Source organism: Corvus cornix, chromosome 2 (genome assembly GCF_000738735.6).
Source record: "Corvus cornix cornix isolate S_Up_H32 chromosome 2, ASM73873v5, whole genome shotgun sequence".
NCBI lineage: Eukaryota > Metazoa > Chordata > Aves > Passeriformes > Corvidae > Corvus > Corvus cornix.
In genome coordinates, this window is record NC_046333.1 from 132009159 (window position 1) to 132035810 (window position 26652).

The window sequence follows — 26652 nt, forward strand, 5'->3', positions numbered from 1 at the left end:
ACCTACTCAGCAGCCACCTAACCTTTTACTTAGGCCTGGAGATTCTTGAGGTACTAATAATTCTGCTTCTGTGGATACCAATACTGTCCATGCTTACTCTAGTGGGAATCAGAAAGTAAAGGGAATGTAACCCAAGACTGCAGGTTTACACAACTTCCTTGTAGGGCACTCTCTATAAATGCTTCCCTGATCATGGGAATATCCTGGAGGAACTGTATCTTCTTATCAGAGCAATCCTGCATTGTATAGCTACCACACCATCTAATTTCCCTATGGGGAAGACCCAGCAAGAGCTCTGCATGAAAGACAGTACGTGCCCAAGAGGCATTGATATGATGCTCAAGGCATCCCATTTAACATGTTTCAAAAATACTTTTATGTGCAGCCTCAAGGGCCAGACTGGCTACATGTGGTCTGAACAGATTTAACACATGGCAAAAGGACAGGGATCCTTCCTACATGGCCAGGAGTGCTTAATATGTAGTGATGTATTTGCCAGTGCTGCCTCCTTTTATGTTATAACTCGAGGGTTACATCAGCCAGGTGCTTGGGAGGTGCCTCTACAAATTTCCCAGCTTCAAAAGGTTGAAACATCTCCCATCTGCCAAGGGAATGTTGTATTTCCTCTCTGCTTCTCTAGGCAGAGAACAGTCATCCTTCACTTCCAAATTGGTGGGAAATAAATAAAAAAAAAACAAACCCCAAACTAAAACCACAACAAATCACTATTTATTCACTGATGTCCCTGGCTCTTTCCCAGAGCCCAAAAACATTGCAAACTCAGGATTTCTCAAACTCCTGAGAATCAAGAGCACTAAACATTTCTCTGTCTTTTGCTCCTGAAGTGGCCTAGGTTTGTAAATCTTCCAGCTTGGCTCTCCAATTATGGTACCTAGCCTCTGTCTCCTTTCAGCTAGTTGCTAACACAGTCCAGCTGATTTCTGCAGAAGGAATGAACAAACAAATTTGAACAAGAAAAATGTCAAGCCTCAGAGGACAGTAACAAAAGGGCATACTGACAGGCAGCTCAGTCTAATCAGCTGCACCCCAGTATTATAAAAGGCAACATTTTTCTCTGCAAGCAACCATCGATCCTACATAAAGAGAGCTGGAAGGAGACATTGCAAGGGTGAGAATATTTTGAGTATAGAAGACTTTTCAGTCCATTCTTCCAGCACTGTTTACACACCTTATTGCAAACAGTCATTGAAAATAAAAAAATTAGTCCTTAGAATCATTCGTAGTCAGACGTGGGTCCAGGCTTTTAGCTGACCTTGGGACACTGCTGGTTGTCACAAGCTGCCTATCCTGGTCCCACTTGGGGCCACTCATCACTCAGTATACACAAGCCAGTGACTCTGGCACTTAAAAGTGCTTCAAGAAGCTCTCAGCTGCATTTGGGGCATCGTGATACAAGAAGAGTGATCTTAGCAGAATGTTTGCTATATAGAGAATTGCCTCAGAAGGAGAGAAACAATATTACAGTTCCGCCAAAGCAAGAGAGGTCTCACTCCCTCTCCCCCTTTTCACATCCATCCCACCATATGCTCTAGTCAGCCTGCTTGGCTCAGTTCAGAGAGCCATCCCAGCAAGGAGAAGGATGCAGATGCCTTCTGCAGGATGGGTGAGCTGAACTGGCCACAGAAAGCCACAGGACCTCACAGCTGGGAAAAAGAAGATGAGCCTTTTGGCAGTGCTGATCCATTCAAGCAGCTTGCCAGGTGCATGAAACCACAGCTTCAAAGCACAGAAACTCAAATCCTTATAAAGTTCGGCCTCTTTGCTTTGGTTTTAGGTGACCAGTGCCCTTACACGCACTGCCAAAAACACGTGTCTGCCAAAAGCTGGGCTGGAGCAAGTAGCAGGCAATCAGCCTGCCAGGTGAACACCAGACCCCTCCCAGGGGCAAACAGACAAATCTAGTCCAAAATTCATTTATTTTTTGCCAGCTGAAACTGTTGGTAAATGCATCCTGATATTTTACAGCAAATATTAAACAGTCTCGCTCTACGCCAGAGCTCCCATTTCCAGGCCCAAGGCCAGTTAATATTTCATCTCTTGCTGCAGCGTGACCAGCAGTGGAACAAGCGCTAAATGAGTCCTGCTGGTCCTGGTCTGTCAAAAATCCCAAGCTGGAGCATGAGGGACCACGTGAGACACTGCCTGCCTACCACACCTTCTCCTGGTTTGATTTCTGCAGATCCCATGGAGAACCTGTTCAGGAAAAGTCAGTCTGCAGGCGCAAGTTTTGCAGCTTATTATCTGGCCCACATTTTTGATGTCAGGAAAACCACTGCAAGAAAATAACTCATTATTAAGGAGAAGGGCTCCAGAGATGTTTTTTTGTTCCAGTGCAAAGGCTTTTCTTTTAGCAGGCATTTGTCTGTAGTGTTTGCAACCTAAGTACGGCAAGCAGAATCTGAAAATAACACTGATTACAAACTGATTCTTGAAACAAGTCATGTCCGTTTCTTGGCAGAGCAGTAATGGATTCTCATCACTGAGTTTTTCCAATCCTGTAATACATTAATTAGTTGGAACATATTCACATCTCAAATATCATGTCAAATCACAACTTTTAATTGCACATAATTTCTACCAGTGTTTTGGTCCACAAATTATTTTGAAATACACTAGAGTTAAAATAAAACATTTTAACCCTTCTAATTTTTAAATAAACCCATAGGAAGAAAAAAATATTGTTCAAGAAGAAATACAGTGATTTAAAATAAGTAATAACTTTTGCCACAGATTTTTACATTTGATTTCTTGCTTTAAAGAGAAAATCCTGTACTCGGTAACCTTTATTACCTCCTGCAGCCCTCCTGAGCCATGGAAACAGATTTCGGAAAGATGCCCAAGGCCAATAATTTAAAAAAGCAACAATACTAAATTCTTTCACCCATTTGTTTCCCAGGTCACAGAATGAAAACCTGTAGACCTCTTATTTCCAATTTTAGCACATACTCTCACTTGAGACTTAGAAAGCAGCTTAAATTTGACTTGCAAAAGAAAGAGAGAGGCATGCCCTTACTCCCTCAAGAAAGCTTGGGAAAGTCATGTGCTTTTTTTTTTTATTTTAAGTTTTAGAAACTTGAACTCAAGATGTAAGACAGGAAAGGAAGGCCAAGCCAGGCAGCTGGTACAAGGAAGGTGCAGACACAGAGTCTTGTCCTGTGTCAGCTGGAAAAGACCCATATTAAAAAACAGCTTTACAAGTCCCCAGATGCCATAGTTCCTGGGACATTGCTGCACATGAAATACTGCAGCTCTGTGTGTGCTTTGCAGCATTTGAAATAAAACTGTCTTATGGATCTTCAGCTGTACCTATTTTAAAAATAAATAAACAAATATTTGAGGAAAAAAGGAGACTTGAAACAAAATACACATGATCTATGGCCCCTACCGATTACTGCAGATTAACTCAATCCTAAACAAGATATGAACATTTTTCAAGAGTGCTTTCACTTGTTTATGCAGAGGATGTGTCTGACCCCCACAGTGCTGCCTGAGGTGGATCAGTACTACCAGGCAGGGTTAAGTGGACCCAAAATGAATGTCTAGAAGAAGCTTTTCTGATGGGACACTGGGATGGAGGGACACCAAGATGTCCCAAATCTGAACACAAAGCCTGTACTGCCATGGTTCCCATCACTGCTTGCTCTTCGAATCAGAGTGGAGACACTACCATTTAATGAAGGGGAAACTGTACAGTTACTGTGACTCTTTGTGATCCTGTTTTCTACAGCCTTTCCTCATGCAAAATTACCAGTGGTAACAGGATTTGCCCTACTTTTCTTTTTTTAGGGGTATTTTTCCAAGCCATACCAAGAGAGGGATCCTGGCTACCCCCCTTCCTCTGAAGAACTATGCATTTTCTTCACTAAGACCTTCTTTTGCTGAAAGGAGAAGCTAAAACTCAGACCAGACTATGCTAACAGACTGTAGAGCCCAGCCCAGTCCAGCCCAGTGCACAGGACTCCTCTGGAAGGATGGAACATGTCAAGTATAGTACCCTTGTCCTGCCTTGGCTGGGCACCTCAAGTGTGTGCGTGTGCCCACGTGCCTGTGTTTATGGCAAATACTATCTTCCTGCTCCCCACACAAGTACTTACTTCCTTGGAAGATAAGAGAATTAATCTGATGGTAGGAGATAATTAGGATTGTTCCTCTACACATAATACAAAATCCTTTTTGTGTACCTATTTGTGTCTACTGCATATGTGCTCACAGTTTTGACTCCTGAACAGGAAGGAACAGGTTTAAAAGGGATTATACATGTAGGAGAATACTTTGAAATCATTTAGGAAAATTCTCATTTCTCACCTTTGTCTTTAAACATTTACACAAATCTGAGGGGTTCCAAAGGGGAATTTTTATAATCCTGTTCTGTGCTTACTGCATTTAAAAGCAGTTAAAACTCTAAAAATGTCCTCAAGAGGCATTGATACTAGGAGAACATTCCATTTCATTAACGGTTATTTCATTTTTGTTAAGGCTTCCTTTATCTTTAGAATACATTTGGTACAATCATGGGATAAATTAATTAGGATCAAATAATACTATGACTCATCAACATACAGGAGTTTAATGTATACTTGAATAGGTTCAACAAAAAGGTGCTACTGATCCTTGTTCCAGTGGCGTTCCTCCTGCTAACTGGCATGTAAAATGCTTTCTTCTTTCAGCTTTGCCTTTTCACCGAATCATCTTCCTTATTCTGGGTGCCATAGCATGAACTGTGAGAATCTGGTTGTATTTTGCCTGTCAATTTTTGTCCTAAGGAAATGTGGTGAGAGAAGGAAAAAACAACAACTCTGTGAAGAATTTTAATACAACAAATGCCCCACCAATCCATCATTTAAACATTCTTTGCTCCAGTAATCATTGTTTTCATTTGACTGGTTGTAACAATAGCTTGGAAAAACCCTGAAAATTTCTTTGAAAAATCTGTTGGGAACAGGAATAGAAATTAAGGGAACAGTATATTTATTAAATATGACTAGAGCACATTTGTGACTCAATTCTCCTAGGTCATCCCATTATGATACCTCATTTAAACGGAGTCAGAAAAAAGCCCTACTTACCAGGAATATGTCCACAGTCAATAAAAGGAATTTGTAAATGCTCCTCTTTTTTATTTCTTGCAATTATAATCACACCAAGGAAAGATAAGAGACACCTGCAAAATAACAGTGGCATAGTATCATTAGAAACAGTTCACTGCATCTGAGATGAGAATTTCTTTCCATGTTTCTTTTTTAAGGATTTCCAAACCCAAGTTGCTGAGTTTATAAAGAAACACATCTTCCTGGCAGCTCTATAAATTTATTCTGGGCTTCTTTCAGTCTAGATTTTGCCTCCTGAAGCTTTATTATCAGTTCCAAAGGCTCCACAGCCAAAATGACACTTCCAGCAATATATACCTAATCAGATGCCTGTGAGTGTGAGACCACAACATTCGAATCCCTGAGCAAATCTTCACAGAGCATCCAAGCTAGCATTCTAGCATGTGCAATTTCATTAACAACTCAGTCTAGCTGCGGACAATCGACATCTCTGTTGTTTTTCTCATTTGATTGTGTGTCTCAGGGGCAGGCTGCAAGCCAGGAACAATGAAAAACTGCAGTGGTTGGACACATCATCTATCCGCTGCGTGTTGGACACACAACCCCCAGTTCCTATCTGCCAAATACATGGCTGCTCATCTCCATTTTTTGTCTCTTTTCCAGCAGTCAGACAAGATAGCGGCTGTGTGCACCTACTCCAGCCCAACGGCACAAGATGAAGATGTCTGCAGCTATCAGCCCCATTTATTTGACAGCACTGTGGCAAGACACCTCCAGCAGTTCTAGGAGATCTTTTAACTATTTCATGCCCATTATTATAATTGTCACCTCTCCCAAAAGTTGTTATGGTGCTGATAGCTAGCAGAAGGTTTCTGCTCTCACAACACCTAGGCCATCCTTCAAAAACTTATTTAGTGTGCTCTGAATTTTTCTGCAGGCACACTGTCTTTCTTGACTCAGGAAGATGGGGGAGAGTCATTACAGTACTGCCTTGTAGGCAAGCAGCTCATATAATTTGCCCGTGCTCACAGGCAGCAAAGACCAGCCAGACGCACCAGTGGAAGGTAACATGGGAGGAGAAGTCTCACAGCTGTGAAAGCATCCCTATAATTTGATATTTGGTGGAGAGCAATGACTTCTCCTTCCTGCTGGAAGAACACATGATGCTGGTTTTTCATTCCATTATGAGATTAGTAGTTCACAAGTGTCTCACATTTTTACATATTTGGATTCAAACCCAGGCCTCCAAACTCCCAAAGCACAAACATCAATCTTTCCTTTAATGTTTTTTTTATCCTACTATAATGGCTATTCCATAATACTTTAATAAGAAGGTGGGTTTCTTCTTACTGAGAAGAGATTCCACAAGGCAATGCTGTTTCAGTACAAATCTTAGTGCAGATTTTAGGCTGATACACTTACCCGAACAGAAACATGAACACACTCAGTAAAGCTGCACTTTGGAATTCCCGATAAAATATGACCCCTGGAATGTGACAGAAACAAGAATTGCAGATCTTGACTGGCTTCCAAGTGATATGAATTACAGCTGGGAGGGTCAGGAGAAGTGTCATGCTTAAACAGAGCAAAAAAAATCCCAAATAAGGTATTAATACACATTGTGATGTGTTCACTTTATGTCCTATATTCCATAATCTAGGCTTTCTCAAGATACTGCATAGGACTGGAGAAGATTTAGTCAATCAGGTTGGAACATGTGCTGGGTTGGTAATTGCACAGATGCACATATTTTTTGCATTGTCAGCAACAATTTCTATGCAGGTCAAACTCGAGGTCCTATTCACAAGCAGAGACACACCAATACAGCTAAGAGGTTCTTCATGGACTTCATTAAGCTACTCCAACAGACCATGTGGACATCTTAACTCCAATTGGGAACAGATTTTCAATAACTAACTGTGTCCCTGACGTTTACACCAAGTGAAGAGCTCCAGCAGCCAGGTCTGCCAAATCTTTCTAGCTGTAGGGATCACTAACTCTTTCTGGTCACCCCTCTTCCAGGAATTAGCACCTCTGTAGTGGAGGTGACAGAACCAGATGTGTATCTGGATCTCAGCTGCCCCTATTAACAGCCAGGTATATTAGCTTTAAACCACTGATGAGCACAGCTCTGCTTAGAAACGCCAGAGAGGGAACCAGTGCAGCTCAAGTGTGACTGTGTCTTCAAAGGCCGTAACTGTGGATGGGGGAATCATGAGACAAGGCACCTTCTACGAGCACCCCAGCAAGATTCAGCAGAGGTTGTTCTTTTAAGCTCTACACTGGTTTAACTAACCTGGTGCAAATGCATGTGTATCCACTCTCAAAGCTATTAAACCATTCCTGAATAGGTACTTGATCTTTTAAGGAGGCACCAGGCCAAATTCCCCATATGGTCACAGGAACACAACCCCCTTTTGGCAAAAGTTTCCTCTTGGTCACAAAGTGTAGGTGTCTTCTAACACAGGTGCTGAGGCAATCTGCGCATGAAGCTAACTCCCCTCCTCATTAATGGCAGCTCTGCATGAGAAACTCCTGCACAGCAATGACAGGAAAGCCCCCAGCGTGTGTTAAAATGAGTCATAAATGTTCTAACAACATGATCATTTTGGCTCACTGCTGATACAGCATCTTAGTCGTCCTCCCAGCTCATGTTCTTACACTGCGTACCAAGATTTGCAGTCCCTCTTTAACAATGCTGAGTTCAAAGTTCTCACCCAGAATAAAATGTTAAATGCTTAAAAAGTTTTTGTAGTCATTTTATTTCCTTCACTTAACCCAGAATTCCACTTTTGAAATGGAATATACGCTAACTACTATGAAGCACAGCTGGTTGTCATTTGAGCAGTTTGCCAGGCTGTTAAAATTACTCTACCAGTTCGTATAGGGAGAGGCTGGTGTGCACATGGTAAATTCATTTACTGGGTGTCAGTAAGAGGCTAGGATAAATGCAGGTACTTCTAGTAAGCCAGAAAGGCACAGTAAATCACACATATCTATTTTGGAAAGGTTAGAATTTGATTATTTTTTATAGAATTATAGAATGATTTGGGTTGGGATGGACCTTAAAGATGATCTAGTTCTAACACCCCTGCCATTTATTTTGTTTCAGAAGTTGTGAACTTATTTATTTTTCAGAACTTAAACACCTATGACTTAGGAAAAGTTTCTTTCTGTGAAGACAAATATGACTGGTTTGGGTTCCTATCCACAAGGTTCCTATTCTTAAAAACCTGATGTTTAGAAAACCTTTCTGCAGAGGAAGAAGGTCAGAAACAAACCTGAAATGGTGGCACTGGTGGTGAAGAACACAAAATTAATGGGGACAACTGCTGTTGCTTCATACAGATGCACTGCTTGATTCAAGAACCTGCAAGATAAGCATTATTGCAATTCATGCCTACAGGAGGTTCCTTGCACTTTAAGCCAGGTTAAGCCACCTCTTTTCAGTTTAACAATAAGTATGGCCATTTCTTACCACAATAGCAAGTAGCCCTGGACAGCATACATATACTGAATTTACTTTCTGGTTTTGACTCTGTGGAGTACAAATGAATAGGTGAAAGCAGGAAGGCTAGTGTGGATTCTTCTAGCCATAGGCTGTCAATGGACATATTTTTGAAGCATTCCTGGAAAAATTTTGTCTGCCACAGATAAGGGAGGAATGCTAGGGTATTATTGCTTGTTATCTGCATTGGTACTTGGAAGCAGTGCTGCTTCAAGCAGCCAGGGACAAGTTGCTCTAACTCAAACAGGTTGTGTAAGGGTATATTTGCATCATGGACATGAACACAGGAGTTCTCATAGGAACTGTTTCACTTTGCTGAAGTCCACATTGCTGCTATGGCTCAACCCAGTTTGGCTGAAACACCTGTTTGTGTGTTTATCCATGCAATCACACCCCAGAAACACTCTGTCCTGCCAGGAAAGTCCAGGAAGGTGGCTTCAAGCTTGGGCACCTTGGGCTGGAAACTCTCTGCCCTGCTCTTCAGAAAGGCAACATGAACCCTCACCAGAATCATGGGCAAGAGTGAGTAGGGCCACAGGAGCATACACTGCACACAGACCTGCAGGACTGAGGCATTGGCCGTGGAGCAGCCTGCACAATCTGCAAAAAGGCAAAGCAAGTAACCCACTTGTGCAGAGACCACAGCTATCAACATTCACCCATAGAGTGATGAATCATGAGCTGGAATTGTGGATGCACCTGTAGATATTCTGTTACGTGAATGGTCATTTCAGAGAAAAAAAATCAGGAGTCTGCAGAGTATATTCAAACCTGTAAAAAGAACCACACTTGAACATTTCACTGCTGCAATATATGTGCACAGTAAAAATCCAAGCTTGGATCTGTTTTAGCCATTAAAATAATTGTGTGGTTATTTTAGCAACTGTTGAACAGTCTCCATGGTGCTTTAAAAATAAAGAAATCCTACATATCCACAGGATAGTCAGGATTTTGAAGTCATTGAAAACACCTCATTATTTTCTCCCATTTGCAACAAACTTGGTCACAGGGACTAAAACAGTGATACCAAGGCCCAGCGTTGGATCCAGGAGATTGTTGCAGCACAGGCTGTTTTGAGCTAATGAATGACAGTCAAATAAAATAAGGGGGAAAAAAAATAAAATGAAAAATTTAGACTGACAGCACCGTCCCTGTTAGAAAATGCATCCAAAAGAGTAGAGAGAAAGGGACACTGAGCCCAGGGAATTAAATGGGCACATTTCACTTCTGCTTTAATTTTGGCCAGCAAAAGAAAGAAAGAAAAAATTACAAGATGGAGAGGTTAATTCAGCATCTTCTTATTTACCAAGCACTTATTTCCTATTTTAAATGCCCAGAGCTGTTCTCCCAGTGAAGACAAGCTGGATGTAAATCACTTTATAATCTGTTACAGGGGAGTTCCTGAGTCAGCCATGGAGAGTCAGTACATAATAATGCATGGACTTTCTGATTCCACATGGGAATGGTATGTTCTGCCATGAAAAAGCTGGGTTGGCTTTTCTACTGGAAAATAATCATGCAAGTAACTACTCAGGCTCACACTGGAGCAGTCTAGATGAGATTACTGAAGGCTGCTATCAGCACCAGAAGCAGAGGGACAGGCAGAAAGGGAACAGACTCTGTTCAGCTGCAAGACATATTTTACCGTGCTGCCACCCCCAGCAATCTGCAAAGGCAGCATAAACCCATCACTTCACAGACCAGAGGCCTGCAGGGAAAGCTGAAAGGTACAGTCAAACAGGATAGCAAAGTACAACATGCAGATTTAACAGAGGCAGGGAGAAAGTTGGGATAAACTCCCTTCTTCAGTCTGACTGGGGCCATAAAGCTGGGGAACAGACATGAATAATGAGGGTAAACATGGCCATTTGATTATTCAGCAATAAAGGCTTCTAAAAGTAACCCCCAAATGACTACATAAGCATAAATTTCACTTAGTGTGTTAAGAATTGTGCCAAAACTAGGCAAGAAAATTTGGAAAGACCTCATTGAAGGTGATAATGAGAGGAGGCGGTGTCCATAACAATCAATTACAAACTAAGAAATAAAGCTTAAATAAACAATACAATCAGCTGGAGACAATTCATGCATCTGTCAAGGCTCTGCCAGGAGTTTGTTGCCTTAAAATGCAACTTGTATCTGGAATCATTATCAGTACCAAATAAAACTGACAGAAAAAATATGTATAAAGATTAGTAGGTAAGTAGAATCTCACTTACTTGATCTGGAAAGCACAAGAAGCTGCCATTAGAACAATCATCATATAGAAAACGGAGTAAGTTAGCTGCATTTTTCCCTTCACAGAAAGTGCTATCATGCTGGACACAGCCTTAACAGCAATGACAGTCAGTGACGCTGAAAGGGAAAGGAAGAGATTAGCAGGGCAAGATTCAGATTAGCAGTGACCTCAGCACATCAGTGAGGGAGGAGAAAGATCCAGGTCAGAGACACAGGTCTGATCACTTAAAATAAGACTGAGGAAGGATTTGGGCACCTAAAACAAGTGTATGATTTTATAAATGCTTGCTAAGCTACTGTCTAAGCTCAGTGGCCTTAGGTCCAAGTATGCTTTGTGTTTAGCCTTTAAGTTCTTGCAGCACACTGAACTCCCAGTTGAAGGTGGTACAACAGCCTCCACATCCTCCACACAGACTTTATTTAGCTCCAACTTCTAATTTGGAGCCCATGTTACAGTATTCAGGAGACGTCTGAGAGGTCTGGTTATCTGTTCAAAGCAGTTAGGATGCCTCTTTATAGAAGCCTGCATGTGACACTTGTCACCCTCAGGATTTCTCTTCTGCAACAGGAACTGGACAGAGTTGACTTCTGGGATCACATCCCAAAGCACTTAACTCTTCCCATGGGCTATATATATATATGAAAAGCAGACAAACAACACAGAGGTCTGCACTTCATTTCAGGGGTCAGGCTCTTAAGACCGTTTACTGAATTTATCCCGCACAAAGAGTATTTCAGTAGTGTCAATCCATTTAATCACTATCATTGCATCACCACAAACAAATTTCGGACAGCAGACAATGGTTTTAATACATGTCACCAGTTCAGAGAGGTTCTGCAAGACAAGTCTTTTAGAAAAGGGGCTGAGAGTTTAGCTAAGAGTTATTTTACGTTTCCTTTTGGAGCTCTTAGTTTATGGAAGCTAATCCAAGATGTCTGTGATTACTGCAAATAAAATGTAACAAATTCAAAAAACCCTAAAAATTTCAAGAGTCAGGATGTGGAAATGACCTTTGAAGAAAGGTAATTAATTGTCAGGAGCACTGTCCCCCAGCTGAGATCCAGTTCCACCCTCGTGCAGAGCTTGGGAGTGTTGGATTTCAGTGGTCTGATTCATCCTCCTGTAACATTCAGATTGGCAAGGAGACCTGCACTGTGCAAAAGGTTCAGGCCAAGGGTTTGGGGAAAAGGAGGGGGAAGAAGAATGAATGCAGGTCTGTGGGTTTGATTGCAAGCATTTCTCTTATAGAAAGTCCAAAAGTTCAGGGGGAGTTTAAGAGTTGCATACACCCTGTGGTGATGCGTTCATCACCATGAAATTCACTGTTTTCATGACAACCTTTCCACCAAGCACTTCACTTCTTTCTCTGTAATGGAAACAGGTGAAGTGGTTTAACAAACACAGCTGTAAAACAGAGCAGAGGTCAAATGCTGGCCTGCAGTGGTGCAAATGCTATGATACAAAGTCAAAAATACGCTCAAGCCCCAACAAGACATCCATATAAAAATTGAGATTTGCACTCTAACATGGGGAAGTTATTATTTTAAAAGAACACTTACAGGTAAAAATGAGTATTTTGAATTGTCCAGCTAAGGGTAAAGATTGCTAAAATTTTTTTCTGATGAAAGGGCAGTTTCCATGCCTTATAATTTTAGCAAGACAGAAATGAAAGCACCAGGGGTTTTGGTTGGCTGGTTGGTTGGTTTATATTCTTCAAGAAGTGGAATGATCTTTTTCATTAAAGCAACTCTGAAACAAGTTTCAAACCTAGGAAGTTGTTTTGTCTGTTAGAACGACCTCCCCTCAAGGCTAGTGTGACAAATGATGTCACTTTCCAGCTGTTATGGCAGAAAGCTCTGAAATCCCACTATAATCTGAAATGTTTCCTCCTAAACTTATGATAACTGAGTATATACATGAGGTAAGATGATTCTCACCAAATGAATTTGCAGAGTTTTACTAAGCAAAACTTGATCAGGTTTTGTGATCACCTCTGTATTTTCTTGTTGGTGAAAGCAGCTTGCCTATCCAGTGAAACACAAGGCTGCCCTCTCTTTAAAGAAACCTTTCTACATTTAATTTACATCTGTACGAACACTCCACCAGGAATATGTCACCTTTCATGAACACCCACCCCTTTGGCAGGCAGGGCCTTCCAAGGGCAGTGCCTGTGTCACACAGCTGGGAGCAAAGTTATGGGCAATTTTTCAGCACCTCCATCACTTTGCTCAGCAGAGAGGTCAGAGACCAAGCAGAGTGCCTCAAATGTCGATTTGTGGGGATTGCCAGGCTCCAGGACAGCTGCAGGAACCAGAGTCAGATGCGGTTCTGGGTTTCATGCTCAAGGGAAATGTCAGTATTTCAGAAGTTCCCATGAACCAGGATTTGTTTGTTTGTGTCTATTTAATAGAGCAGAAATAATGATACATTTTTCCTCAGGCTGCATATGCTCATAAAAACCTCAGCAGCCACCAGCTGAAAATGTATTTTTGGTTGATTGCAGCCAGACCACCGAACTGCAGTTAGTGCCTGCGAGGGCACAGGTTTGCAGCCTTGCTGTTGTTCATCAGCTCTGTGTGTCCCTTTCACACTGGCAGCATCAGGGCTGGCAGGATGCAAAGCAGGGCTGTACAGACCAACTGCCCAGGTCTCCCAGGGCTTGCTTGGGGCAAGCCCAGAACTGCAGCAGTGATGTGTAGGAACACATCTGGAAATCTTTAGGCTTCCAGTTATGCAGAAGGAGGCTGGACCTTTGCTCAGGAGTGCACAGGGCTTCATGCTCCACATGGCCGTGTTGGAAGCTGCAGAGCAGCTCAGGCGAGCTTTGCCAAAGCTCCAAGTCTCTGTGCTAGCACTGGAGTTGGGGGATAGCCACACTCACACTTCCCTCCTCCAGTTAGACCTAAGGCTCTGGGGGCTCTTCCATCTCTGCCTCATGCAGGGAGCGTGGAAATCCTTCAGTGCTTCTGCAGAGCTACAGATCCTAACGTTCCTAGCGCTGGGAAACCTACATGGGATGACTGTCCCCAAAAAGTTGTTCTGAAAGTCTGAGCTTTTCAGCTGAGTAAGGAACCAGTCAGGGAGGGATCTGGAGGAAGAGAGTTAATAAATCTGTGAGAGTTTTTCACACTCAGTTAAATCAAAATTTTGTACCTGGCAAAATTCAGTGAAATTCTATTTTATCAAAACCCTCATGGTCATCTCCATTAGAAATGTGTAAATCTTCGCAGACTGATACGTGCACCCACTGAACTCGGTAAAAAAATAACCTTTGACTTCAATGGCACAGTTCAAGCACCTCTCACTTCAACCAAAGACTTGTGGTGTGCCATGAGGGTTTCACGGAGAAATGACAAGACAAGGACAGGAGAATTTGTCACACGGGGTGGTGAAAATTCTTCACATAAGCCTGCAAGCATAGGACCTTTAGAGATGACCTCCTGACATTTCTCAAAACTGATTCAAGTTTAACTTTATTGAAAGCTGCTGATAAAATGGTCTCCCGTATTTCCCTGGTTATTGATTGTGGTGACAATGATAGAAAACAAACTTCAGTGGCCCACTGCATTCTTGTTCTTCTTCAGGAAAGGTGGTAAAATATGAAATGTTGCATATGCAAACAGTCAGAGATAATTAAAGTTGTTGTACAGTCACAGCATATCACTGCATTTGTTTACAGAGCACTTACAAGGTCTCAGCTGCTCTGTTTTAGAGAAGTGATTTTCACAGCCTGCTCTCCAAAACAAAGTTTCAAATAGTCCACTTTCCCAGGATCTAAACCTAAAGTGTTATTTTAAAAAAGTTTCAGAATACCATTGCACATAGCATATTAATTTGAGGGTATCTGTAAAAAGAAATAGTCCCAGAAATAAGCATAGAAACTATGTTTCATAATCAGCTTTTCTCTTCACAAAGAGACTCCAGTAAAAATCATGTGAAATGTTTCAATGATTCTCCTAGAGCACACTGCTTTGAAATGGCTCTAATCTAAACTATCCAGAGAGACAAGGAATTATCAAGTAACAGACAGGAACATTTAACTGTATAATATGTTCTTACCCAGTAGTGCTACCATCATTAACAAAACCACAATGTGTTTCACAGCCTTTCTTTTGTAAAAATAGAGGAGAATGCAGAATATTATAATTTCTAAAATCTGAAAATAAAAGAGAAGAAAGTTAGAGCTGTGAAACTATGTAATAACTGCTTCATTCAAAGTCTTTGAGATGTCATATTCATTTTTGCTGTTCCACCTGTTCAAAGAAAAATGGCTTTGTAAAATATCTTCTGCTAAAAAAGAACTATTGACAGTTGACTGAGCTAACAACTGTTGTCATTTATCTTTCCTGTTACAGCAAAAGTTAAACGTTGAGCATTTCTTATATCTTTAGTTTTTATTTTTGCACTTCTACCTGTATTTTATCACTGGTAATGTTAAGAAGACTTTTTTTTAATGTGACAGCAAAAGTACCAATATTTATCAGTAATAATACTTACAGAAACTCTGTTTATAATTCTTATGGAGTAAAGCACCTAGCTAAAGAAAGAGCAATCTTTCCTTTTAGCTATAGTATTCCTAATGTCACTCACTCTTTGTGATGTGAAAGCTTATTTTTGCTACCCTCTTTGCCCTTCTCATCATTCCTACTAAAAACTCCCCTCAAAATTTTGTCCAAATTCTCTGCCTTACATCATAAGGAGGAAAGCGTTTATTTCACGTGATAGCTCTCAAATCACAGGTACCTGCCAGGAGCTTACCTTGAAAAGTTCAATGACACACTAGACCACACCACAGGACATGTTGAGATGCTGAAGCAGGTTTACCTACACCATGCATGGTCCAGTTTTGCTCCTTCAATAACATGTGACAGCTAAATGACAGACAGTTAAATTTGCTGACTTGCTGTTAATGTGTCTCTGCAGATTCCCTCAGTAACTCCTGCCTTTTGCCATCTCAACAGCATGGGTATTTTGCCTTCTACCCAAAGGGGTTGCCCAAATATCCCTCTCTATGCCTAAAGAAAACAGCAAGTGCAAGGGCCATAAAGCTTCTGTGAAGCCCAGAGACTTACGAAAGCAGGAGTGACGCACCTCTGCACCTAAGGGGTGCTCAGGAGCCTGGTAGCCTTAGAGACAGCATGAAGATAGAGAAGTTCATTTGTGCATGTCAGAAAGTAATCAAATGGGGGAAATAAGACAGAAAATGAGATTGTCATCATTACTGAATCTCATTATTGTTATTTTTTTCCAACAAAGCAAATCATGGAAACACCTGTTAATCTTTTTGATTTTTATCACCAGCATACTATTTTATGTTTCATAATGCCACTTCATTCTTAAACCAACAGCAACCATATGGCAGCAGTAGACTCAAAAGTACCTGGGTGTTGTGCTGAGGAAATTTCCAAAGAGGCGACAGCACAGTTACTAGTGATGGTTACATAATGTAAGTAGCCCATTTCTCATTTTGGAGAGTGACTGCAGAAGGAAAGCTGTCAGCTATGCCCAGTTACTAAAATTCTCTGTCACACTTATACCCTCCCCAGTTCAGTAGTGTTTAAAAATATGAGCAGAATCAAATTATGCTTTAATTTAATTTTTATTTACCTTCACGTGGATCCCTTGCTCCCAAAGACAACCAAGAGACAACTGTGTTTCAAAACATGAAGAACACAAATTTGGATTTTATACCACCTTTCTTTAGAAACTGTAAATTTTTATCACAAGATTAGAAAAACCAAACCAGCAAATTTGGTTGGTTGATGGGGTGTTTGGTTGGTGTTTGTTTGTTTTTACGTGTGTTGAATAGAATAAAGCCTTTGGCTGTTGGTTAAAAAAAAAAACAAACAAAAGCTTTCCTGGGTTACTGGGCTAATCCTAATTGAATAATCTTTGCAATCTCTTGTGAAGCGCTGGTCTCATCTTCCTCCAGACTGATGTCCCTCCCCACTAGGCTTGCACCCAGACATGAGTGCTGGGCCACCAGCTGGTGGAAAAAGAGGCTTTAGCCTCAGTCTCACAGTAAGTAATCTGGGCAGCCTCTCCAGCTTTATTCAACAGTGCAGCACTGGGTATGTCTAAATCAGGAACCAAGGCACAATAAACGACAAGGTCTGCAGACAGGTGAGTTCATCTTGGCCTCCCTGTTGAAAACTATAACAGGGTTTTGAGGGGACTTGAGAGGAGAAGTAAAGGTGGCAGCTTTGCCCTTCGTGCCACTGGCCCTCTTAGGGCCAGAGGGGAATATCACATTATCAGGCTGCAGCTACAACAGCCACCAAGTAACTTCATTTGCTATTCTGACAGTGAACAATTGGTAACAGAATAGAAGAAATCCGTGCTAAATAAATATTCCCCACTCAGAAAGGTACTCATGTTAAGAAAGGAGTCCCAGAGATGTCCTAGGTGTCCTCTTCCATGACACACCAGTTCAGGTCTGGCACACAGGATGGTGTGACTGGGACTGGGCCACGGCACCAGGTGACAGCACTGTGAGATCTGCTTCCCTCACCAGTGCAAACCTGAGCACCAGACACCCTTTCCAGACCCTTTGGGTGGTTACCAGAGTGTGCAGAAACCCATGAGACAACCCTACTGCAGGCAGCCAGCTACACCTACACTGATTTATTTTATATCCTCTAGACAATCACAGCAGGGGGAAGCACCATCACCATCTGTCACTGAGATTTCAAACTATGCAAGAACAATCATCCAAAAACAAGCCAAGGGACAGTCACTGGCTCAAACTGCTCCATCACAGAAGCTCTCTCATTCCACTCTCTCTTCCACTTCAGTGGCAGGTAGTCCCAAGCAGCACCAGCTTTGACTGAACCAGACCATCGTAGCTGGCTTTGTCCATCAGCCTTCTGTTGGTCCTCATTGTTTCATGATCTCTTCTCTTGCTAAAGCTACCATAAAACTCCACTGTGGTCTCCTCCTGCTTAAAAGTAAACTAACCCACCAAGAAGACATGTCTGAAAGGAAACAGCCAAGCAAAACCATCAAAAGGACATTGGAGTCCCTGATGGCAGCTCTGGAAGAGGTGCACAGGTCCGTGTACGTGGCTGCCTCTACCTCCCAGGGAAACCCCAAGAGCAGCCGTGGTATAGAGCCAGAGATGGCAGTCCTGTGACAAACCTAGGCAGATAAATTATGTTTGCTTTCAGGGCTGCTGTTTCAGTTTACTCAGCTCTGTCAAATCTCACATGCTAAGCAGGAAATTCAAACAGTTAGTTCTCACTTAGTGCTGCCCAGCAGCCTAACTATTCTTCCATGGTTCTCTGTCACTTGGTGACCAACTTACAGGTCATCTTTAATGAGAAGACAAGGGAGAGTCTGTGACAATTAAGTCACATTGCAAGCAAAGTGCATAGCTCCTAACAGGGCCTCACACAGCCAGGAACCCTTCTGGGGTACCCCAGATGCTTCCTACCCAAAACAGACCTTACTCTCATCACTGATAGCTGTGGTAGTGATAAATACGAAGTCCAGGAATGGGAAGTGCAGAGATTATATCAGCTTCACATACTCTGTTTAGAGGAACGGAAGGAATTTCACCTGCTTACAATCATCTTTGCTATTATAACTATTCTCTACTGAGGTCTCCTCAAGCTCACATCTCATCAACATTTTTTAATAATCATATTTTTCATGTTTCTAAGCATTACCAGAAGGCACCAGAACAAAATACCACATTGTCTGCCTCAGCTGTTTTTCTGGCATATACAGGATAGTCTTCTAGGCACTTTGAAAGAAAAGCAGAAATGTTTTGAGACTGATTTTGCAGAGATTAAATATTAACAACCCAATTCTTACTATGCTTCTGTTTAGGGAAACCTAAGAGCTTCATCTATGATTTAGGCCTTCTGTAGAAACTCAAAGTGCGCATAAGCAAAAGAGAAAAAAACAATCTAGGATAGTCATTCTTGCTCAGACATAATTATGCTACTGCAGAGTCTCAGAAGATGACTCAAAGTTGTCTTGTGGGAATTAGAGGCTACTTCTGCAAAATATACCAGTGGAGTGCCACATGGGGATGGTTTGCCACCCACAGAGAATATTTTGTACCACTGGAGCATTGTATTTGTCAGCAGACCACACTTTGGGGCTACTTTTAGAAAGACTGTTGCACTGCATTATACTTCTGTACTGTCTCCTCACTGTATATTTATACTGGAAACTCTGCAGCTTCTGCTGCACTTTTTTATGCCAACAGCCAACCTATGCTAGGCATTTTACAAACAATTTTGAAGAGCTCGTTCCCTGCCCAAAGAGAATGTTTACAGCAGGGTTTGCCTGATCTTCCAGCAGCATACCAGGGTAACCAGGCTGGTATCTGAGAGTCTCTTGTGGAGCCTTTCACTCACCCCTTTTCTTTGGTCAGAGGAAGTTCAACACAGATGGATCCATGGAATAGAAGGAACAATTAAAACTTGATATACTGTTGAGTCAAGAAGATTTGCTGTGTACTTACTCCATGCTTCCCTACAACCTATGCTCTACATGTAGAATAAGATGCTAGCTGAGGTAGGAAAAGAGGTAAGAGGAGGAAAGAAAGTTCAGGGGTTACCTACTACTTCCTCCCAGTGTCTCCTAAGAAGAATACAGCACAGTCTTCCTACTCATTCAGTTGTATTCTTGAAAACTTTTCCTGAAATTAAGTCAAAAAAGTACTGAGGTGGGGAAAAGCCCTTTTCCATCAACGTGTTGGTTTCAAGAAAATTGGAATGGTATACCACACAGAAATTTCTGGTGCCACTGGGCATGGATAGGGAGATTTCTCTCTCCACCATTTCTGCACAAATGGGTGAATCAACAATTTAAAAACCATGCCTAAAATGTCAGGCTACTTTATCATCTGTAAGTAGAACTGAATGGTAGAGGGTGATGTTCAGTAGAAAAGAAAGAGTACTGATACCCCTGTTTTGAACTCCCTCCTCTTACTCTGCTGATTGCACGAAGCTCCTGTGGTTGCTGAAGCTACCCTTACTGGGTACCCCAAAACTCTTGGGTATTGCCTTCAAAAGCCTCTCTACTGCCTGACTGAAAGGACATGTTGTGATTTATACAGCATGAATATTAATTTCTTCCACTGAGCTCTTATCACCATCTTTCAGGATCTTTTAAAGGGCACAAAAAATAGAGAGAGAGTTTAAAATGCACAACAAATTGAAAGCGAGGATCAATATTTTTTATGGTAGGATGCCATTTGTGTTTAATCAGTAGTTCGTGGATAGTTAGATGCATGTAAAGTCTGAAGTTTAGCTAAAAGATTAAGGTCCTTAAACTGTCTACTCAGTGGCCTCCTAACTGAGAATCTTACTGAGAAAAGCCTGGGCGCTAAGAATCTAACTTGAGTGAGTCACGTCTCTGGGAAAAACTAACTGCTTCTGAAGCTCCTAGATTGCATCTTTTACATTCAGCTGAAGGAAAACATTTTCAGCTTTCCAGAGGAAAAGAGGGACAGAAGTTCATCCTACTCACTTCAGTCTTGTTCCTGATGTTAATTAAACACATCAAAGAAGATGTATGGTGTTTGAAGTTTGTATACAGATACTTTAATCAAAATGGTATTTTTGTATTTGAATTCCAACTCAGGTTCAGATTAACCTAAGTGGCAGTGAAGTAGGCCACCCCTTCACATCTCAGCTCCTTGCAAAGCTCCTTTCAGCCAGGCTTAAGAATAAAACAGAATATTATGAAAGAACAACACCAGGACCAAGAACACACATAGCCTGATTTTTAAAAGAACAATTCCATCACATTCCAGAAAAGCCCTGTAACTTAGATGTACAGGCAGACAGGGTGGCATGAACACATATATAGGAAATTTAAGCAGTACCAATATTTAGGTTTTCCCTCTTGTTCCCCAAACATCTGAATCTTTCCAGTCTTGTTGATACTGCACAATTATGATTTTCCCCTGATAGGTAGTTAAAAAATATCTTTTGTTGCTGCGTATTTTCAGCTTGGATTCAGTAGGATGATGAGGGACTTTCTTTCCTATGAAAATCACAATTTATCTTCAGGAGCATTTTTTCTGCCACTAATTCATAATGCTGTAAAAAGCCCAGTAACCCCAGTTTTTCTGATTAAGGGAGTAGTGTGAAGCAGATACTCACTGAATATACCAAAAAAGGCCAGCTGACTAAGTAATTCTGTACTTGTCGTGCTGTGAGCTCTTGAGGTACACTTGGAGTGAATGTCACCAACAAGTATATCCCTGTTATAGTCAGTGTTCCTCCTTTGAAAAAAAGGACACGTTAGTTTGGCAATACAGTATTTGGTAATCATGGTCATACTTGATCTTCAGCTGGTTTGGAAATATTTTCTAGAAGAAAATTTAAGTCCATTTAAGCAGATCTGGACTTAGCCAATTGGATTGCCTTGCATTTGTGGCCTTATCTATTCTAATTTTTATTAAAGACTCAAAGAATTTTGGAAATGTGAAAAAAGCCGTCAGTAAAGCCATGTGAATTAGGGTTCCAACTCAACAATGCATTTTCAAATACTGTCAATTCTAAACCCAAATTTATGAAAAAGAAGAATCAATCCTTTGTATTTCTCACAGGCAAAAGGTGCATCACACAAACTTAGCCTAAACTGAAAGGACAAGTTTCCTACTAGTGCAGTCAGCTGGATCATTAACCAGTGTAAATAAACATAACTGTCCCAAAGTCAGTGTGGCCACAGAGACCTGCTCCAGCTATCAACCTGCCCTGGAAGCATCAGATGCAACACATACGTGCCAGTCAAGTGCTCATGCAAAGCTGTGATAAGGTCAACATTCTGGCCACTCCCTGTTGTATTTGCAGATCTATGAACTGTTCTATAAAAGGATGATTTGCAATAGACTCTTCAGCCACTAGGTTGCCAGGGCCCCTTTCAAGGTTGAACTTGCATTATTATGTTTCTAATAAAAATCTGCAAGTTCTGCCTTGTGGACATCCAACTGACAAACACAGATGTTCACTGAAGTATCAAGATAGAAGTGAGCTGATCCTAAGATCATAAACTGTATTGGATTAAGGAAGATATTAGCTAATCAATTTTTCTTCAAGCAATCTTTAAAATTCTTGGTAAGCCTATAAATCGGCACAGAATGCAAGGCTCAGGAATACAAAACAAAGCACATCCAGAGGGCTTTGCTGGCACTGCTATCTCACACAGCTCCCTTGGAAAAACAGAACTGTGTTATATTTATGTGCTTGCAAAACCATCACCATATTTCCCATTGTACAGCTCATTCTTATGGAATGTAGCAACATTGTTAAATCCATCTTGCAAAGTCAAACTCACAGAAATAAAATAAATCAGCTGAACACTAGTTAAAGCAACACACAGTGTATAAGGCCATAAGGGAAACATGATCAGTGAAGGGAGGGGGGGGGGGTTTGAATTTAGCAGCTGAGCTGGCAAACTTGGATTCCAAACTTAAATAAATTGTATATAGCATTCCTGGAATGATACGGAACAGATCTCTCCAACACATTCATGAGAACAGCTGTCCTCACTACAGTTTGGACAATCAAGCCTAGATGCTAGGAACCCACAGAAATATCAGGTGCCCTGCATCAGGTGCACTGTCCCAGTTGAGATGGTTTGGTGTAAAGCCCAAACCCTGAAATGTGCTTTTCTCTCACTATTACTGTGTTCAAGGCGAGAAGTTTTGATATGCAAAAAAATCTTGGACACAGACAAAAAGTTGACAGGCTTTTACAGTGAAGACCACATTTCCCAACTGAACACTTGACAATATGATTATTTGTTTTTTGAAGTGATAATACTAAAACCAGAAGGGAAGTTATCACTTTAAATTGAGCTTGCATTTTTGTGCAGTATGTATGCAGTAAGAAAAAAAAAATCTTGTATTTGAATGAGTAACTCAATAACTTCCCCGTTTTTATTAATTCTGTGTTGTACTCATAAATATAATACTAAAGACAATCTCATAGGCAAAAATAGAAAATGAAAATAAATTTGAGCAATAAGGCCACATAAGGAATGAGTTACGGTTGTAAGAGCAGAGGATTTGGGAATACAGTCTTTTCCTCATGCAATGAAGATTCTCTCTCTTTCTATCACTTCTTCCCAATTTTAAAAGTATCTGCCTTGAAACACTTGCTTGGGAAAGTGGGAGTGTGAAGGTGGGGGGCTGCGTGAGAGTTACAGCTTGCTAAGCATATGGCAGCACACGTCTAGATTAGCAAATGCTTACTTACCCAATATATCAGCAGTCCTCATGGTCTTCTTTAGGAAAAAGACAGAAATAAATGCACTACCTAGAATAGAAATATAAAGACTTATATATATATATTTTTTAGAATATCAAGTGCTATAACAAAAACCTGCCCTGGGACAAGTTTAAATATATCTCATGGGTGGTGTTGTTGCACCATACCATGTTATAAACAGCCAGCAGTCCATTCCTGCAGCCAACCAACGCTCAGTTTCTGTAAGATTTCAGACGTATCCAGCAGGCTCTTACGTGGTTGAAAAGATGCCCTTCCTATTTCCCACACAGGGACACTGCCTAAAACAGGAAAACTGGGCACTGATCAGCCTTACTGTTTCACCCCCCATTTTGCTGTATGGACTGGCTTAAGGCAAATTGCATCATAGAGCAATAAAGTTCTGCTTCTTTAGTCTTCAATGTATTAGAGGCTTAGAAGTAAAGAAACAGCAGTACAGGCTTATAGGTAAAGTACCAGCAGTACAATTGAGAAGATGAAAGTCACTGCAAAAACACAGTATTTAGTATGAACTAAGTGGTCATGACTTCTGCAAACAGACAGGGAGAAAACCCCACACAGGTACCGTATGGGAGCACTGTCCATGGTCTTTCAGAGTGACTCGCTCTGAGGGAGGAGAAAAATGGAAGTGAGTCCTAGAAATTATTTCCTCTTTTCTGGGAAACACTTTCTCTTGTTCAGCTCTTGCATCTGACCTCTGCCAGCTCCTAGTCGTACCTCTTCAGGATGGGCAGCAATGGGAAGATGAGCAGCAGTAGTGGTTGGGGCAGGTTTTGTGGTGAGCAGCTCAGTGTGGACATGTGCTAGAGAGGAAAGAAGGGCTTTGAATTTAGGATGGATGAGACTGGGAGACATGGCTCTATTCCAGCACACAACATCTACCTCTAAAAAGAAGAAAAAGAGGCTGGATAGCTCCTATGTAAAAGAGATGAGCAAAGTCCTCTGTGAGAGGTGCATCAGCGATGTTAGATTCATCCAAAAACCTCAAAGAAAGACTGCTCAGGAGGGACAGCAAAGGGATGCGTTGAAACAGAGTCATGGGATGCTGCTACAAGAGCTCTGTACTTGTCTACAGAATGGTTTATTATTGAAATAACAGTTCAACATTTTTACAACTATCTTTGCCTCATTATCTCAATTCTTCTCATGGAAAATTTACTTTGTGGTTAGCTAGTAAATGTACTCTAGAAAAATCTAGAGAGGTTCATACCAAGAGGCAAACAGAGAACTGGAATTCACCATCATGTGTTGGGGTCTCCCCCCCTGCCATGGAGCCCTGGGAGAGGGGCCCTGGGGGGGAGACACGGGGTTTCCCTGCCCCTGGTCAACCTCATTCCCCATTGGTTGGTTTGTGCTCCCTGCGCGGGCAAGGACCCTCGGGTCCCGTGACTGGGGGAGCTCCTGAGCACAGCTCCGGCCATGCGGCTGGAGAAATAAACATCTCTCTGAAACATCTACCACAAATCTGTCCATATATATTCTTTTCCACGGGACTCCTGGTTTGATATATGCTTGTTACAGTAATCCCTGCTGTAACAATCATGCCTCTGTTTTCCACTCAGTAGAAAATCAGATATAGCAGAAGTCATAAAATTAAACTCTATCAAGAGTGATGGGGATCTGTGCAAATGAGTAAGTGCAATAAAAGGATCTTCAACTGAAAATGCCTCATTGAAATTAAGTTGCCTGATACGGTTTTCTTTATTCAATTTTTCAGTGATGACTTTGCTGGAGTGAAGACACTGATGGTATCCAGGCAACACTGGTAATAGCAGAGCTACCTATGTTTAGAGAAAAAAGAAGGGACAAAAACCAGGAAAGAAGCAGCAACATCCAATATAGTGCAGGAATTAATTACTGCTCTGTCTCCCTGCTCTCACAGCTTTCACAAATCCCACCTCAGCCCACTCACCTAGACAGTCTCTGTCACAGCAAAGACCTGTTGCTTAAAGGACTGGTATCTCAGTGATTTTTTTTGCTGTTGTTGTTTGTTTGTTTGTTTGTTTGTTTTGAGTACTCCATGTCTGGGGTCTCTGCATTCAGCAGAGGTCTAGTAAATGCAATTCCACTGTTGGCATCCCATTTGGGGTAAGATGAGTTACGCCCAAGTGTCAGCTTGGGGGGGGGGGGTGGCGCACAACCTCTGAGGCTGGCAGTGGGCACAAGGATGTGCTGGAATGCAGCCAGATAATGAAACTTGTCACTCAGCCTGTCATTGGCTTTAATAATGCATTCAAATGCAGCAAGCTCTGTCTCCAGAGATAGCTGGTAATGCACCAGCGATCATGAGCTCAAGAGAATCTATGTATAATTAATACTCTTTATGATGTAGAGTAATAATATGTAGAGGAATCCAAAAATAGGAGAGGTTTGAAGAACATATATTAGACCACCTAGGAGTAGAGAAAAAACTGAAGTAAGAGGTGAGGTACCAAGGTGAGGAGAATGAGACCCAGGAGGTACTCTGAACACAAAAGACAACTGTCTTTGTGGATAAGCTGCCAATGCTCCATTTTCATTCAAGTGAAGAAGAAAACGAAATAGGGTAAACCTAAGAGAATAAGCAGAGAACAGTTACACAGACCTGATGAGATGCTAGAAAATATACATGACTGATCAGGAGCCCCTCAAACTCTGGCTGTTACCTCCAGGACTAAATTTTAAGCAAGCTATGGTAGCACAGCCAAGAGAACATGACATTTTAATTTTACTTTTATTTTGTTAGTTACCTGGGGTTTAAGCTCCCAAGTTTGACTTTGGGATTGTCTTTCATATAATTCAATTTTCAAGGTAGGTTTGAATCAGATTAAAGCAAAGAAACCAAGAGCTGGCTGTCTTGTTGGAGATGGGCCAGGGAGGAGGGGTATGAAAGGAGCCCTGGGAATGCAGGCTGGTGTTTGCTAATTTTGCTTTCTGCTGGCTTTGCAGCTTTTTCTGGCTGGCAAGACAAAAGACACCAAAGTGTTCCCCAGGAGCCCAGTGAGAAATCCACAGCCCTCCCAGCTGCTCTGCTCCTCTTCCTTAGCTCCTCTGTGCTCCCACTCACAATCTCAGGTGCACTCAGTTGCTTAAGACATTAACTCTTCCAGAAAAGGCAGTTTAAAACAACATTCTAAAAGGCCAACACACACTCAATGCCATCTCCTCTCTGTTGGATGGCCTCCAAGCTGATCCTGCTTTGAGCAGGAGGTTGTGTTAGGCACTTTCTGAAGGTTCCTTCTAACCTGAGTTATCCTAGGTCTTGTGAACTTTTTGCAAGAGAGTAAGTGGGCACCCAGAGGCTATAACTAGGCCTACCAGATACATGAATATAAGCCCTTACTTTATCCTAAATTCAGTTCTTAAATGCAGACCTGCTGAAACTCCCCAGACTCTCCACTCCTTTCCCACCCTCCCTCAGATCACAGGTGTGGTGTCTCTCATCTTCCCACCCCTCCTCCTCTCTACCAGTGATGTTATACCCCCATACTTTCCTCCTAGTCCACTTCTCCTTCACCTTGATTTCATCCCATCACCACAGCGTAAGTTTAACTCCCTACCACTCAGCCCCAATCTTCCCTTTCCCATGCCAGGGTTCTCTTGTTC

General features: G+C 41.6%; 1 protein-coding gene across 1 annotated transcript in view; it reads right to left on the reverse strand.

Annotated features, from left to right (window-relative positions):
- Window positions 1-1920: 1920 nt before the first annotated feature.
- The window catches only part of NIPAL2 (NIPA like domain containing 2), a 54257-nt gene continuing 29525 nt past the window's right edge, over window positions 1921-26652 (reverse strand). Inside the window, 8 exon segments of the mRNA XM_010405184.4 lie at window positions 1921-4779; window positions 5088-5182; window positions 6492-6555; window positions 8351-8439; window positions 10797-10932; window positions 14876-14972; window positions 20938-21059; window positions 23038-23097. Of these exon segments, the coding sequence (XP_010403486.2) occupies window positions 4685-4779; window positions 5088-5182; window positions 6492-6555; window positions 8351-8439; window positions 10797-10932; window positions 14876-14972; window positions 20938-21059; window positions 23038-23097 (758 nt within the window). The 3' untranslated portion in view covers window positions 1921-4684.